This window comes from Bos taurus, chromosome 13 (genome assembly GCF_002263795.3).
Source record: "Bos taurus isolate L1 Dominette 01449 registration number 42190680 breed Hereford chromosome 13, ARS-UCD2.0, whole genome shotgun sequence".
Taxonomy (NCBI): Eukaryota; Metazoa; Chordata; class Mammalia; order Artiodactyla; family Bovidae; genus Bos; species Bos taurus.
The window spans coordinates 20,047,889-20,062,746 of NC_037340.1; the positions used below are offsets into that span (position 1 = coordinate 20,047,889).

Genomic DNA, 14,858 nt, shown 5'->3' on the forward strand with positions numbered 1-14,858 from the left:
TTAAACTTTGAAAAAATTAAAATAAATCTTACTAATCTACTTCTAAAGTACAGCTTCTGTATATTTTTTTCAATATTTTAGATAAAGCAGCTTTACTAACATAAATATTATGTTAGTAAATATTTTTCCTTGGTGAGTATTTGACCACCTGACAATACAGGAGACATAACAGATGAAAGTTCAATCCCTGGGTCAGAAAGATCTCCTGGAGGAGGGCATGGCAATCCATTCCAGCATTCTTGCCTGGGGAATCCCAAGGACAGATGAGCCTGTTGGGCTACAGTCCATAGGGTTGCAAAGAGTCAGACACAACTGAAGCAACTTAGCATGTAAGCATAAACAATTGCACTCATCTCACACGCTAGTAAAGTAATGCTCAAAATTCTCCAAGCCAGGATTCAGCAATATGTGAACCGTGAACTTCCTGATGTTCAAGCTGGTTTTAGAAAAGGCAGAGGAACCAGAGATCAAATTGCCAACATCTGCTGGATCATGGAAAAAGCAAGAGAGTTCCAGAAAAACATCTATTTCTGCTTTATTGACTATGCCAAAGCCTTTGACTGTGTGGATCACAATAAACTGGAAAATTTTGAAAGAGATGGGAATACCAGACCACCTGATCTGCCTCTTGAGAAATTTGTATGCAGGTCAGGAAGCAACAGTTAGAACTGGACATGGAACAACAGACTGGTTCCAAATAGGAAAAGGAGTACGTCAAGGCTGTATATTGTCACCCTACTTATTTAACTTATATGCAGAGTACATCATGAGAAACGCTGGACTGGAAGAAACACAAGCTGGAATCAAGATTGCTGGGAGAAATATCAATAACCTCAGATATGCAGATAACACCACCCCTATGGCAGAAAGTGAAGAGGAACTAAAAAGCCTCTTGATGAAAGTGAAAGTGGGAAGTGAAAAAGTTGGCTTAAAGCTCAACATTCAGAAAACGAAGATCATGGCCTCCGGTCCCATCACTTCACGGGAAATAGATGGGGAAACAGTGGAAACAGAGTCAGACTTTATTTTTCTGGGCTCCAAAATCACTACAGATGGTGACTGCAGCCATGTAATTAAAAGACGCTTACTCCTTGGAAGGAAAGTTATGACCAACCTAGATAGCATATTCAAAAGCAGAGACGTTACTTTGCCAACAAAGGTTCGTCTAGTCAAGGCTATGGTTTTTCCTGTGGTCATGTATGGATGTGAGAGGTGGACTGTGAAGAAGGCTGAGCGCTGAAGAATTGATGCTTTTGAACTGTGGTGTTGGAGAAGACTCTTGAGAGTCCCTTGGACTGCAAGGAGATCCAATCAGTCCATTCTGAAGGAGATCAGCCCTGGGATTTCTTTGGAGGGAATGATGCTAAAGCTGAAACTCCAGTACTTTGGCCAACTCATGCGAAGAATTGACTCATTGGAAAAGACTCTGATGCTGGGAGGGATTGGGGGCAGGAGGAGAAGGGGACGACAGAGGATGAGATGGCTGGATGGCATCACTGACTCGATGGACGTGAGTCTGGGTGAACTCCGGGAGTTGGTGATGGACAGGGAGGCCTGGCGTGCTGCAGTTCATGGGGTCGCAAAGAATCGGACACAACTGAGAGACTGAATTGAACTGAAGGTTACATTCAAAATCCTTCAAGCTAGGCTTCAGCAGTATGTGAACTGAGAACTTCCAGATGTATAAGCCAGGTTTAGAAAAGGCAGAGGAACCAGAGATCAAATTGCCAACATTTGTTGGATCATAGAGAAAGCAAAGGAATTATAGAAAAACATCCACTTCTGCTTCCTGGACTGTGCTGCCAAAGCCTTTGACTGTGTGGATCACAACAAACTGTGGAAAATTCTTAAAGAGATGGGAATACCAGACCACCTTACCTGTCTCCTGAGAAACTTATTTATGGATCGAGAAGCAACAGTTAGAACCTTACATGAAACAATGGGTGGGTTCCAAATTGGGAAAGGAGTATGTCAAGGCTGTATACTGTCACTCTGCTTATTTAACTTATATGCAGATTACACATGTGAAATGCTGGGCTAGATGACTCATAAGCTAGAATCAAGACTGCCAGTAGAAATATCTCAACCTCAGATATGCATATGATAATCACTTCAATGGCTAAAAGTGAAGAGGAACTAAAATGCCTCTTGATGAAGGTGAAAGAGGAAAGTAAAAAAAAAAACTGGCTCAAAACACAACATTCAAAAAACTAAGGTTATGGCATCCAGTTCTATCATTTCATGGCAAATAGGAGGGGAAAGCGTGGAAGCAGTGACAGATTTTATTTTCTTGGGCTCCAAAATCACTGCAGACAGTGACTGCAGCCACAAAATTCGAAGATGCTTGTTCCTTGGAAGGAAAGCTATGACAAATCTAGATAGCATATTAAAAAGCAGAGAGACGTGACTTTGTTGACAATGTCCATATAGTTAAAGCTATGGTTTTTCTAGTAGTCATGTATGGATGTGACAGTTAGACCATAAAGAAAGTTGAGTGCCAAACAAATGATGCTTTTGAACTGTGGTGCTGGAGAAGACTCTTGAGAGTTCCTTGGACTGCAAGGAGATCAAACCAGTCAATCCTAAAGGAAATAAACCCTGAATATTCTTGGAAGGACTGATGGTAAAGCTCCAATACTTTGGCTACCTGATGTGAAGAGCTGACTCATTGGAAAAGATCCGGATGCTGGGAAAGATTGAAGGCAAAAGAAGAGGGCAGCAGAGGATGAAATGATTAGATAGCATCACCAACTTAATGGATATGAATTTGAGCAAACTCTGGGAGATAGTGAAGGACAGGGAAGCCTGCTGCTGCTGCTGCTAAGTCGCTTCAGTCGTGGCCAACTCTGTGTGACCACATAAACGGCAGCCCATCAGGCTCCCCCATCCCTGGGAGCTGCAATCCATGGGGTTGCAGAGTTAGACATGACTTAGCGACTGAATAACAACAATAACAACAAACATAAACAGTAAGAGTGTGAACCAAGAAAAAAATAATAAAAAACTGTAAAAATGTTAAAGAGGTTTTTTTTAAATGGTAGGTCAGTAAAAAAAATTTAAGCAATTAAATAAATAAATTATCAAGTAAAGTTTTTCTCTCTCTATGAAACAGTGTATCTTCATTTTCTAACAAAGAAATTTGTATTCCTACAGTGAAAAATCTAGTGCTAGAACAGAAGGAAAGTGAAAGTGAAAGTTGCTCAGTAGTGTCCAGCTCTTTGTGACCTCATGGAGTTTACAGTCCATGGAATTCTCCAGACCAGAATACTGGAGTGGGTAGCCTTTCCCTTCTCCAGGGGATCTTTCCAACCCAGGGAATGAACCCAGGTCTCCTGCATTGCAGGCAGATTCTTTACCAGCTGAGCCACAAGGGAAGCCCAAGAATACTGGAATGGGTAGCCTGTCCTTTCCATCCAGGGGATTTTCCCGATCCAGGAATCAAACCAGGGTCTCCTGCATTGCAGGTGGATTCTTTACCAACTGAGCTATAAGGAAGCCCATAATGGAAGGAGAGATACTAAAAAAAACACTATTTCAAAGATACATATTTTGAGCACTGTTTAAAAACAAAACTATGTAATAATGGAAACTGTTTCAAAATGGTCACTTGGAGAAAAATAAAAAGCAGAATGCGGCACATTTAGATGCTACTCTCAAGTTAGTAGAAAAAAATTGCATTAATGTGCTTAGTTTCTACGATATATATCTTGCATGATAAATACCACTGGAGTAATGCATAAGAAATAGGGTCTGTAAATTGGTTCTTAGACATGAATGGATTAGACAGTTGGAAGATGGTAATGGAGGAAGAAAAATGAACATATTATTTATCGTCCTTCACACTTACCCTCACATTGACTCTTTCTATTGACCCTGCTTAGTGAAAGAAAGTGAAGTTGCTCAGTTATGTCTGACTCTTTGCAATCCCATGGACTGTAGCCTACCAGGCTTCTCTGTCCATGGAATTTTTCAGGCAAGAGGTACTGGAGTGGGTTGCCATTTCCTTCTCCAGGGGATCTTTCTGACCCAGGGATCAAACCGGGGTCTCTCACATTGCAGGCAGACGCTTAACCATCTGAGCTACCAGGGAAGCCCAGTGACCCTGCTTGGGACTGATAAAAAGAGGAATATTTAAATATAAGGAAGAGGATTATAAGATGCATTTATCTCAGTCATCTGCAGGAAAGGAATGTTGAAAAAAATAATGTTGAAAAAAGGAATGTTGAAAAAAATAATGGAGTTCCAATTTAGTAGTGGTAGGCAAGGGAGCCATGCCAGAGACACCACTCATCCACTAAGAATGCATATATGTCAGATGAGCTTACTTTAGCATTTATTTTCATTTATTTTTGTTAAACTGGTTATATGACTAAGGTTAGTACAATCTGGTAATTTCCATATAATCAAACCTTTATTCATTAAAAACATCACATTGTACAATAAAAATAATATGAATTACCTGAATGTTCTTTATTCAGTGAAGGAAAATTGATGGCTTTATAAAAACCTGGCCTAGTCTTAGATGGTCTATGAAGTACTTTTGGGCGTTCAGTCATGTAAGATGAAAAGTCCTCAAAAGATACATCTAGAAATATTTAGAAAATATGTTAGCTGTGAGATGGATCATATTCATAACTATTTCTATTTTTAATACTCAAACAGTAAGTTGTCAATAAAAATAAAGAAGTTTATATAATGAAAATTAATTTTTTGAGAACATTAACTCAATTAGAATATAAAGATATATATTTAGAAGATTAGTTTGGAGATCAGAGCTAAATGAAAGAAGCAAGTCACAAAAAGCCTAAATTATAATAGAGACAGGAATTAGATAAATTGATGCTTAGGGCTAGGGGAATATGAGGATTAGAGCACACAAGTAGTGGAATTGTATTTTCAAAGTGCTGAAAGCAAGAATTCACAATCATGAATTTTATACCTAGAAAAACTATCATTCAAATATAAAGATGGAACAAACCATACCCAGATGAAAACAAACAAACAAACAAAAAAAACCCAAGAGATTTTGTTTTTATACTACCAGCCATGTCTTAAAAGAAATACTAAAGGGAATCAGTTCAGTTCAGTCACTCAGTCGTGTCTGACAATTTGAGACCCCATGGACTGCAGCAGGCCAGGCCTCCCTGTCCATCACCAACTCACGGAGTTTACTCAAATTCATGTCTGTTGAGTCAGTGATGCCATCCAACCATCTCATCCTCTGTCGTCCCCTTCTCCTCCTGTCTTCAAACTTTCCCAGCATCAGGGTCTTTTCCAATGAGTTAGTTCTTCCCATCAGGTGGCCAAAGTATTGGAGTTTCAGCTTCAGCATCAGTCCTTCCAATGAATATATAGGACTGATTTCCTTTAGGATGGACTGGTTGTATCTCCTTGCAGTCTGAGGAACTCTCAAGAGTCTTCTCTAACACCACAGTTCAAAAGCATCAATTCTTATGCACTCAGCTTTCTTTATAGTCCAACTCTCACATCCATACTGGAAAAACCATAGCTTTGACTAGACAGACTTTTGTTGGTAAAGTAATGTTTTCAATTTTTAATATGCTGTCTAGGTTGGTCATAACTTTTCTTCCAAGGAGCAAGTGTCTTTTAATTTCATGGCTGCAGTCACCATTAGCAGTGATTTTGGAGGTCAAAAAATAAAGTCTGTCACTGTTTCTACTGTTTCCCCATTTATTTGCCATGAAGTGATGGGACCAGATGCCATGATCTTAGTTTTCTGAATGTTGAGCTTTAAGATAATATTTTAACTCTCCTCTTTCACTTTCATCAAGAGGCTCTTTAGTTCTTCGTTTTCTGCTAAAAGGGTGGTGTCATCTGCATATCTGAGGTTATTTATATTTCACCCAGCAATCTTGATTCCACCTTGTACTTCATCCAGCCCAGCGTTTCTCAAGATGTTCTGCATATAATTTAAATAAGCAGGGTGACAATATACAGCCTTGATGTAATCCTTTTCCTATTTGGAACCAGTCTGTTGTTTCATGTCCAGTTGTCACTGTTGCTTCCTGACTTGCATACAGATTTCTCAAGAGGCAGGTCAGGTGGTCTGGTATTCTCATCTCTTTCTCATCTCTTTCAGAATTTTCCACAGTTTCTTGTGATCCACACAGTCAAAGGCTTTTGCACAGTCAATAAAGAGAAGTAGATATTTTTCTGGAACTCTCTTGCTTTTTCGATGATCCAACAGATGTTGGCAATTTGACTCTGGTTCCTCTGCCTTTTCAAAATCGAGCTTGAACATCTGGAAGTTCACGGTTCACATATGGTTGAAGCCTGGCTTGGAGAATTTTGAGTATTACTTTACTAGTGTGTGAGATGAGTGCAATTGTGTGGTAGTCTGAGCACTATTTGGCGTTGACTTTCTTTGTGACTGGAATGAAAACTGACCTTTTCCACTCCTGCGGCCACTGCTGAGTTTTCCAAATTTACTGGCATACTGAGTGCACCACTTTCACAGCATCATCTTTTAAGATTTGAAATAGCTCAACTGGAATTCTATCACCTCCACTAGCTTTGTTCAGAGTGATGCTTCCTAAGGCCCTCATGACTTCGCATTCTGGCTCTAGGTGAGTGATCATACCGTCGTGGTTATCTGGGTCATGAAGATCTTTTTTGTATAGTTCTTCTGTGTATTCTTGCCACCTCTTCTTAATATCTTCTGCTTCTGTTAGGTCCATACCATTTTTGTCCTTTATTTTGCCCATCGTTGCATGAAATGTTCCCTTGGTATCTCTAATTTTGTTGAAGAGATCTCTAGTCTTTCCCATCCTGTTGTTTTCCTCTATTTCTTTGCACTGATCCCTGAGGAAGGCTTTCTTACCTCTCCTTGCTATTCTTTGGAACTCTGCATTCAGATGCTTATATCTTTCCTTTTCTCCTTTGCCTTTTGCTTCTCTTATTTTCATAGCTGTTTATAAGGCCTCCTCAGACAACCATTTAGCCTTTTTGCTTTTTTTTTTTTTTTACCTTGGGAATGGTCTTGATCCCTGCCTCTTGTACAATGTCACAGACCTCCGTCCATAGTTCATCAGGCACTCTATCTATCAGACCTAGTCCCTTGAATCTATTTCTCACTTCCACTGTATAATCATAAGGAATTTGATTTGGGTGATACCTGAATGGGCTAGTGGTTTTCCCTACTTTCTTCAATTTAAATCTGAATTTGGCAATAAGGAGTTCATGATCTGAGCCACAGTCAGCTCCCAGTCTTTTTTTGCTGACTGTATAGAGCTTCTCCATCTTTGGCAGCAAAGAATATAATCAATCTGATTTCAGTGTTGACCATCTGGTGATGTCCAAGTGTAGAATTTTTTCTTGTGTTGGTGGAAGAGGATGTTTTCTCTGACCAGTGGGTTCTCTTGGCAAAACTCTATTAGCCTTTGCCCTGCTTCATCTGTACTCCAAAGCCAAATTTGCCTGTTACTCCAAAGTAGGAAGTCCCCTAAAATGAAAATAACATCTTTTTTGGGTGTTAGTGCTAGAACGTCTTGTAGGTCATTATAGAACCGTTTAGCTTCTTCAGCATTACTGGTCGGGGCATAGAAGCTGGTTGAATTACTGTGATATTAAATGGTCTGCCTTGGAAACAGAGATCATTCTGTAGTTTTTGAGATACACCCAAGTACTGCATTTCAGACCTTTTGTTGATTATTAGGGCTACTCGATTTCTTCTAAGAGATTCTTGCCCACAGTAGTAGAGATAATAGTCATCTGAGTTAAATTCACCCCTTCCAGTCCATTTTAGCTTGCTGATTCCTAAAATGCTGACATTTACTCTTGTCATCTCCTGTTTGACCACTTCCAATTTGCCTTGATTCATGGACCTAACATTCCAGGTTCCTAGGCAATATTGCTCTTTACAGCATCGAACTTTACTTCTATCACCAGTCACATCCACAACTGCGTGTTGTTTTTACTTTGGCTCCATCTCTTCATTCTTTCTGGAGTTATTTCTCCAGTGATCTCCAGTAGCATATTGGGCACCTACCGACCTGGGGAGTTAATCTTTCAGTGTCCTATCTTTTGCCTTTTCATACTGTTCATGGGGTTCTCAAGGCAAGAATACTTAAATGGTTTGCCATTCCCTCTCCAGTGGACCATGTTTTGTCAGAACTCTCCACGATGACCCGTACATCTTGGGTGGCCCTACACAGCATGGCTCATAGTTTCATTGAGTTAGACAAGACTGTGGTCCATGTGATCAGATTGGTTAGTTTTCTGTGATTGTGGTTTTCAGTCTGTCTGCCCTTTGATGGAGAATGATAAGAGGCTTATGGAAACTTCCTGATGGGAAAGACTGACTGAGGGGGAAACTAAAGGGAATACTTCAGGCTGAAACAAAATAACAACAGAAGGTAACTCAAATTCACATGAATAAATAAAAAAGCACCTTAAAGGTAATTATATAGGTAAATATAAATGACAATATACATTTCTACCTCTTCTTCAATTAACTGATTAAAAAGACTACATCATAAAACTGTACTGCTGGACATATAATATAAGACTTAATTTTATTTCTATATAAGTGCACACAATAATCCAAAAACTTAATTAAGGGAACAATTTTATTTGTGAAAACATCAAAAATAATAAAATAGTAATAAATTCCACAAAGGGGAATAGCTATAGTAAATCTTAAAAAACATTACTGAAGGAAATTAAAGAAATCTAAATAAATAAACTCAGTGTCAACAGATTAGCTAAATAGTATTCCTCTGTGTATGCATGTGTATATATATATGAACACTGTAAAACTGAAAAAGGAGTATGTCAAGGCTGTATATTGTCACCCTGCTTGTTTAACTTATATGCAGAGTACATCATGTGACATGTTGGGCTGGATGACTCACAAGCTGGAATCAAGACCGGTGGGAAAAATATCAACAACCTTGGCTATGCAGATGATATCACTCTAATGTCAAGAAGTGAAGAGGAACTAAAGAGGCTCTTGATGAAAGTGGAAGAGGAGAGTGAAAGAGCTGGCTTAAAATTCAACATTCATAAAACAATGATCATGGCATCAAGTCTTATCACTTCATGGCAAATAGATGGGGAAAAAGTGGAAACAATGACAGATTTTATTTTCTTGGGTTTCAGAAGTGCTGCACTCAGTAAGCCAGTAAATCTGGAAAACTCAGCAGTGGCCACAGGACTGGAAAAGGTCAGTTTTCATTCCAATTCCAAAGATGGGCAATTGCAAATAATGTCCAAACTACCACACAACTGCACTCATTTCACATGCTAGCAAGGGAATGCTGTAAATCCTTCAAGCTAGGCTTCAACAGTACATGAATTGAGAACTTCCAGATATACAAGCTGGATTTAGAAAAGGCAGAGGAACCAGTGATCAAATTACCAACATCTGGTGGATCATAGAAAAAGCAAGAGAATTCCAGAAAAACATCTACTTCTGCTTCCTTGACTACGCTAAAGCCTTTGACTGTGTGGATCAGAACAAACTGTGAAAAATTCCTAAAGGGGTGGGAATACCAGACCACCTTACTTGCCTCCTGAGAAACCCGTATGCAGGTCAAGAAGCAACAGAACAGGACATGGAACAACAAACTGGTTCAAAATTGGGAAAAGAGTATGTCAAGGCTGTATGTTGCCATCCTGCTTATTTAACTTATATGCAGAGTACATCATGTGACATGCCTGGCTGGATGAATCACAAGCTGGAATCAAGATTGGTGGGAGAAATATCAATAACCTCAGATATGTAGATGACACCACCCAAATGGCAGAAAGCAAAGAAGAAATAAAGAGCTTCTTGATGGGGGTGAAAGCAAGTGAAAAAGCTGGCTTAAAACTCAACATTCAAAAAAAGAAGATCATGGCATCTGGCCCTATGACTTCATGGCAAATAGATGGGGAAACAATGGAAACAGTGACAGACTCTTTTCTTGGGCTCCAAAATCATTGCAGATGGTGACTGCAGGTATGAAATTAAAAGTCACTTGTTCCTTGGAAGAAAACCCATGACAAACCTAGACAGTGTATTAAAAAGCAGACACATCACTTTGCCTACAAAGGTCCATATAGTCAAACTATGAGTTTTCCAGCAGTCATGTACAGATGTGAGAGATGAACTATGAAAAGGCTGAAAGCTGAAGAATTGATGCTTTTGAACTGTGGTGCTGGAGAAGACTCCTGAGAGTTCCTTGGACTGCAAGGAGATGAAACCAGTCAATCCTAAAAGAAATCAACCCTGAATATTCACTGGAAGGACTGATGCTGAAGCTGAAGTGCCAGTACTTTGGCTACCTGATGTGAAGAGCCAACTCACTGGAAAAGACCCTGATGCTGGGAAAGATTGAGGGCAGCAGAAGAATGGGACAATAGAGGATGACATGGTTGGATGGCATCACTGAGTCAACGGATATGAGTCTGAGCAAACTTAGGGAGATAGTGAAGGACTGAGAAGCCTGGTAGGGTGCAGTTCATAGTGTCGCAGAGAGTCAGACTTAGTGACTGATCAACATATATGAAATAAAACAGTTATTTTAAATTCTTTATTGAGTACAGTACAGATCTCCATGTCTTTGGGGTTGGTTTCTGGAAGATTATTGTGATCTTTTGGTAGTATCACGTTGCCTTGATTCTTTGTGTTCCTTGGGCTTTAGTGTGCTGTCTTCACATCTGAAGCAGCAGTCCCCTCCTTCAGACTTACTACTGCTTTCAGGGGAGAAGTGCTTTCCATCAGCCTTGTTAGAGACCTGGAGGTTTTCTCAGACCTTGAGTGGATATACCTGCTCACATTTCTTGCTCACTCTTGTGGCAGAATTCTTAAGCTTGTATATCATCTCTGGATTCTGCAATGCACCAGGTCCAATGCTGATAACCTCCCTTTTGTTTCTCAAGTGGTGCTGCATTTCAAGTTTCTGGTTTCTCTCTGGTCCACAGACACTGGACTGCTTTAGGAAAGTGCTCCATAGCTGTCTAACAAAGACTGCTCTGGCTGCCACACTCTGGAGCATCCACAGGGAGTTGGCTGCAGAATGAGGGCATGTGGATGAGGCATGTCTGACCCTGGGGGAGCTACAGGCCAGCTGGGGGTATCTGCAGGTGAGGCTCTCCCAGAAAGTTCATAGGTGGGCTCTCTGATGGAGTTCACAGCATAGTCAGAAGGAACCCAATTCCTTTAATGCTCTCCAAAAGTCTTATCTGCCTCTCTCCTGACCTCATATTGTCCTGTAACGTAGTGCTCTGAATGCTACAGGAGAGAAATGAGTCTTTTTGGCTGCACCCCAAACAGCTGTGGAAGCCTGGTGCTCAATCACTTGCTCTTCCTTTGACCTACCTCTCACCCCCTCACAGGATGGCTTTTGTTTGGCCCTACTGCTGCCATCTTAGGGAAGGTTGGCAACGTCAAACTTTTCCGCTTATCCACTCTAATGTGTCCAAACTCATCTTTTACTCCAATGGAGTGCTGGAACTTCTTCTTGAGAAACCCAGACTTCCATTAAGGCTCTCTTATCTGTGATGACTGCCCCAGTCAGGGTTATCCAGATTCTCCTGGACCATAGCCAAGAGGAGCTGGAACCAGTTCATAAGCTACTGAAGGGTCCACAGTTAGGATGGAGGTCTGTCTTCCTATTACCTGATGCACAGGCATATAGAACTCTTCCAAGTCCCTTGGTAAATGATGCTGGATCCCAGACTCCCACAATGTCACTTTTGTTCATGGATACATGACAAATTTTTATTGTTGATAAGAGGCAGATTAGGAGCAGTATCCTGTGCCATCATGATGCTGATGTCACCTGTCATACATCTGTAGTACAGTCAGTTCTGCATTCTCTCCTGGGTTTATTTGTTGTATTATTTTTGGTCATGCCAACTGGCATGCAGGATCTTAGTTCCTGATCATGGATTGAACCGACAACCCCTCAGTGGAAGCATGGAGTCTTAACCACAGGACTACCAGTGAAGTTCCTGGTTTGTTTCTGAATGCATATTTTATAGAGAAAATTATAATTAAAATATAATCAAATGATGGGAAAGATGACCTAAATGTATGGATCACTGCTATATGCCTGTTTTTCCCCCCACATTTTATAAGGGAGTGTCTACTGCGGTGTTAGTTTCTTAGTTGTATCTGACTCTTTGTGATCCCAAGGACCATAGCCTGCCAGGCTCCTCTGTACATGGAATTCTCCAAGCAAGAATGCTAGAGTGGGTAGCTTTTCCCTTCTCTAGGGGATCTTCCTGACCGAACTAGGGTCTCCTGCATTACAGGAGAATTCTTTCCCATCTGAGCCACCAGGACACTTTGGAGTCTGTCCTTGCCTGTGCTACTCTATTGTGTGTGTGTGTTTTATGGTAAGTCATATCACCGGAGCTGCCTCTGAAAGAGATTATAGATCCTAAGACAGTGGTCTTTGGCACTGATATCAAATTTTAATGAGAATTTGCGGAATTCTTGGAAGAGCACATGTATTTTGCATGGGAGGGGGGTAGGAATCATGCGTATTTGCAACCAGAAGGAGCACGGGTGGACTGGATTCAATAACAGGCTCCACATGTTCTTGACTACCTGTATTCATGTGCTCCCACACAACTCTCATCTTGGTAATATGACTTCAGTGAATGCAAGAAAAGCAGACAAATGCAGGCAGAGACTTGAAAATTTCTTGTGCATTGATTGAGATTTGCCCCCATTCTGTGCTAAGGATCCAAGGTTACAATGTGAAGACCCCTAAGCCAATCAGATGAAAGATGAGAGACATGTAGCAAGGTCACCTCCAGTAACATTTGAGAAGCTTATTTTCTTTTAGGTTCCAAACCACTCTTTTACATTCTGCTTTGTGGTACTGGATCTGGGATTCTAAAAACTACATTTATGCTTTTCCAGGTAGCACCAAGTTAGGCTGTGCAAAACAGGGCCTGCTAGAGGGAGACTTTTGGAAAAGAACCAAGGAATTTGTTTCTCTCACTTGGTTACCAGTGCGCTTCCCAAAAGCTCATGACCCTTTTCAGTTCTGGTGAACATCATGCCAGCAATGTATCTTTTCCCCAGGAGCAGAAATTCTTTCCACGGCACAAATTGTTGGTATTCTTTCCAACATTAGAAGAACAAGTTTTATTAAACTCTCACCATCCGAGACACTAGCAGTGCTTTGTCTTCAGAAGTACATAGGAGACTTCCTGAAAAATCAGAGATACCAGCACCAGCCAAGTAACATCCTATACTGAAGTCTCTTTTAGCCCTAATAGTGGAAACTTCTGAAACTGCTTTCTCCATGACCCAGCTCAAACCAGTCTACATTGCTAACTCCCCAATCATGAACTATATAAATAGCTATGCTTTCAGGCTAAATAGTTTACTTGGCAGTTATCCAGTAAAACAACACTAACAAATGTGGGAAAAATTAAAATTAGATTGAGATATGAGAGATATGATTTAGTAACTTTGGGAATAAATGGAAAAAAGCAAATAAAAACCCACTAATCTATATGGCTGAAGGTTATTCAGAGAAAAGTATATTTTTCCTCAGTTGCTGGTAAAAATGTTAACAGCCCTTTAGGTAAACAATCTGAAAGTATTTTTCAATATTAAAAACTTATAAATGCTTTAACAATATCAATCCTAAGATATTACCCCAAAGAGATAAAAATATTCATATGTAAGAATAGATACTCATGGACACATTTACATTTAGTAGGGCGAAAAGTGTAAAAAGTCAATGACCTTCAATAGAAGAATTCTATATTATGAAATATACTGCCAGTAAAAAGGAGAAATTAAATTTCATTTTCAAGCTTGCAAGGGTTTATCTAAGATATTTCTGAAGAAAAAGTAAGATACAAAAAGAATGAAAAAAATACCACAAGAACTATTCTATGTAATTATACAGTGTTTTAATATCTTTATATATAAATTTTTACCTTCATCATCAAAGGGTGATAAAGTAATTATCTTTGTTTTATATTTACTTGGTGCAACGTGCCTGGCATAGACATTTTCTTGCTGTAAAATTGCATTTTTGCCTTTAAGTAAATCTATAATAAAATTTAAAAAGAAAAATTATATGAAATCTGAACATTCATACACTACTCTCTAAACCCCATGTATTAGTCTTTATACATTTGTAATGTTTCCCTCCCATAGTTTAGCCACTTGTTGATGACTATTACTCTAGTTTCTATAAATATTTCATCATTTTCTCTTCCTTGTCTTTATTCTGTGTTCCTTGGTAGCATCCTGCTTTTTCTTTTCCAACTTCACTGAGGTATACTTAGTATATAAAAACACTGCCCAGATTTAATGTGTACATTTTGATGAATTTTAAAATAGCCATACAACCTGTGAAGCCATCATCACAATCAAGGTAATAAACATGTCCATCACCTATAAAAGACTTCTCCTGTCTCCTTGCTTTTTTATGTGTATCTTATAAAAACAGCACAAAGCACTCCTGTCTTAACAATTTTTACATGCACAACATTTCATTGTTAACTGTAGACGTAATGTTTTACGGAAGATCTCTAGAATTTACTCAACTAATATAAATGTGACTTTATATCCATTGAACAACTACCCACTTCACTCTACCCCTAACCCCTGGAAACAACCATTTTATTCTCTGGTTCTGTGAGTTTGACTACTGATAAAATGCAAGATTAAAAATGTATTTTAAAAAGTGTTGTTGAGATGGCATAAAAACATTCTCTAGAGGCTAGAAAGGAATTAAAGCATTTAACTTGAGACTTTCTGCTAAAAAGGGGTATGTATATTTGTATGCATGTACATTTTTTATAAATTTGACTGACCTACAGTAATGTGGGAAGTGAGGAGGAAGATAGGTGGGAAGTTTCACAATAAAGAATAATCA

General features: G+C 39.4%; 1 protein-coding gene across 12 annotated transcripts in view; it reads right to left on the bottom strand.

Moving 5' to 3' along the window:
- CCDC7 (coiled-coil domain containing 7) overlaps positions 1–14,858 on the bottom strand; it is a 266,671-nt gene that overhangs the window by 8,495 nt on the left and 243,318 nt on the right. For all 12 annotated transcript variants that reach the window (XM_059892902.1, XM_025000934.2, XM_025000939.2 and 9 more), the window contains 2 exons: positions 13,912–14,025; positions 4,460–4,585 (listed from right to left, as the gene is read on the bottom strand). In XM_059892902.1, the coding sequence (XP_059748885.1) occupies positions 4,460–4,585; positions 13,912–14,025 (240 nt within the window). The remainder of the gene's footprint in view (positions 1–4,459; positions 4,586–13,911; positions 14,026–14,858) is intronic.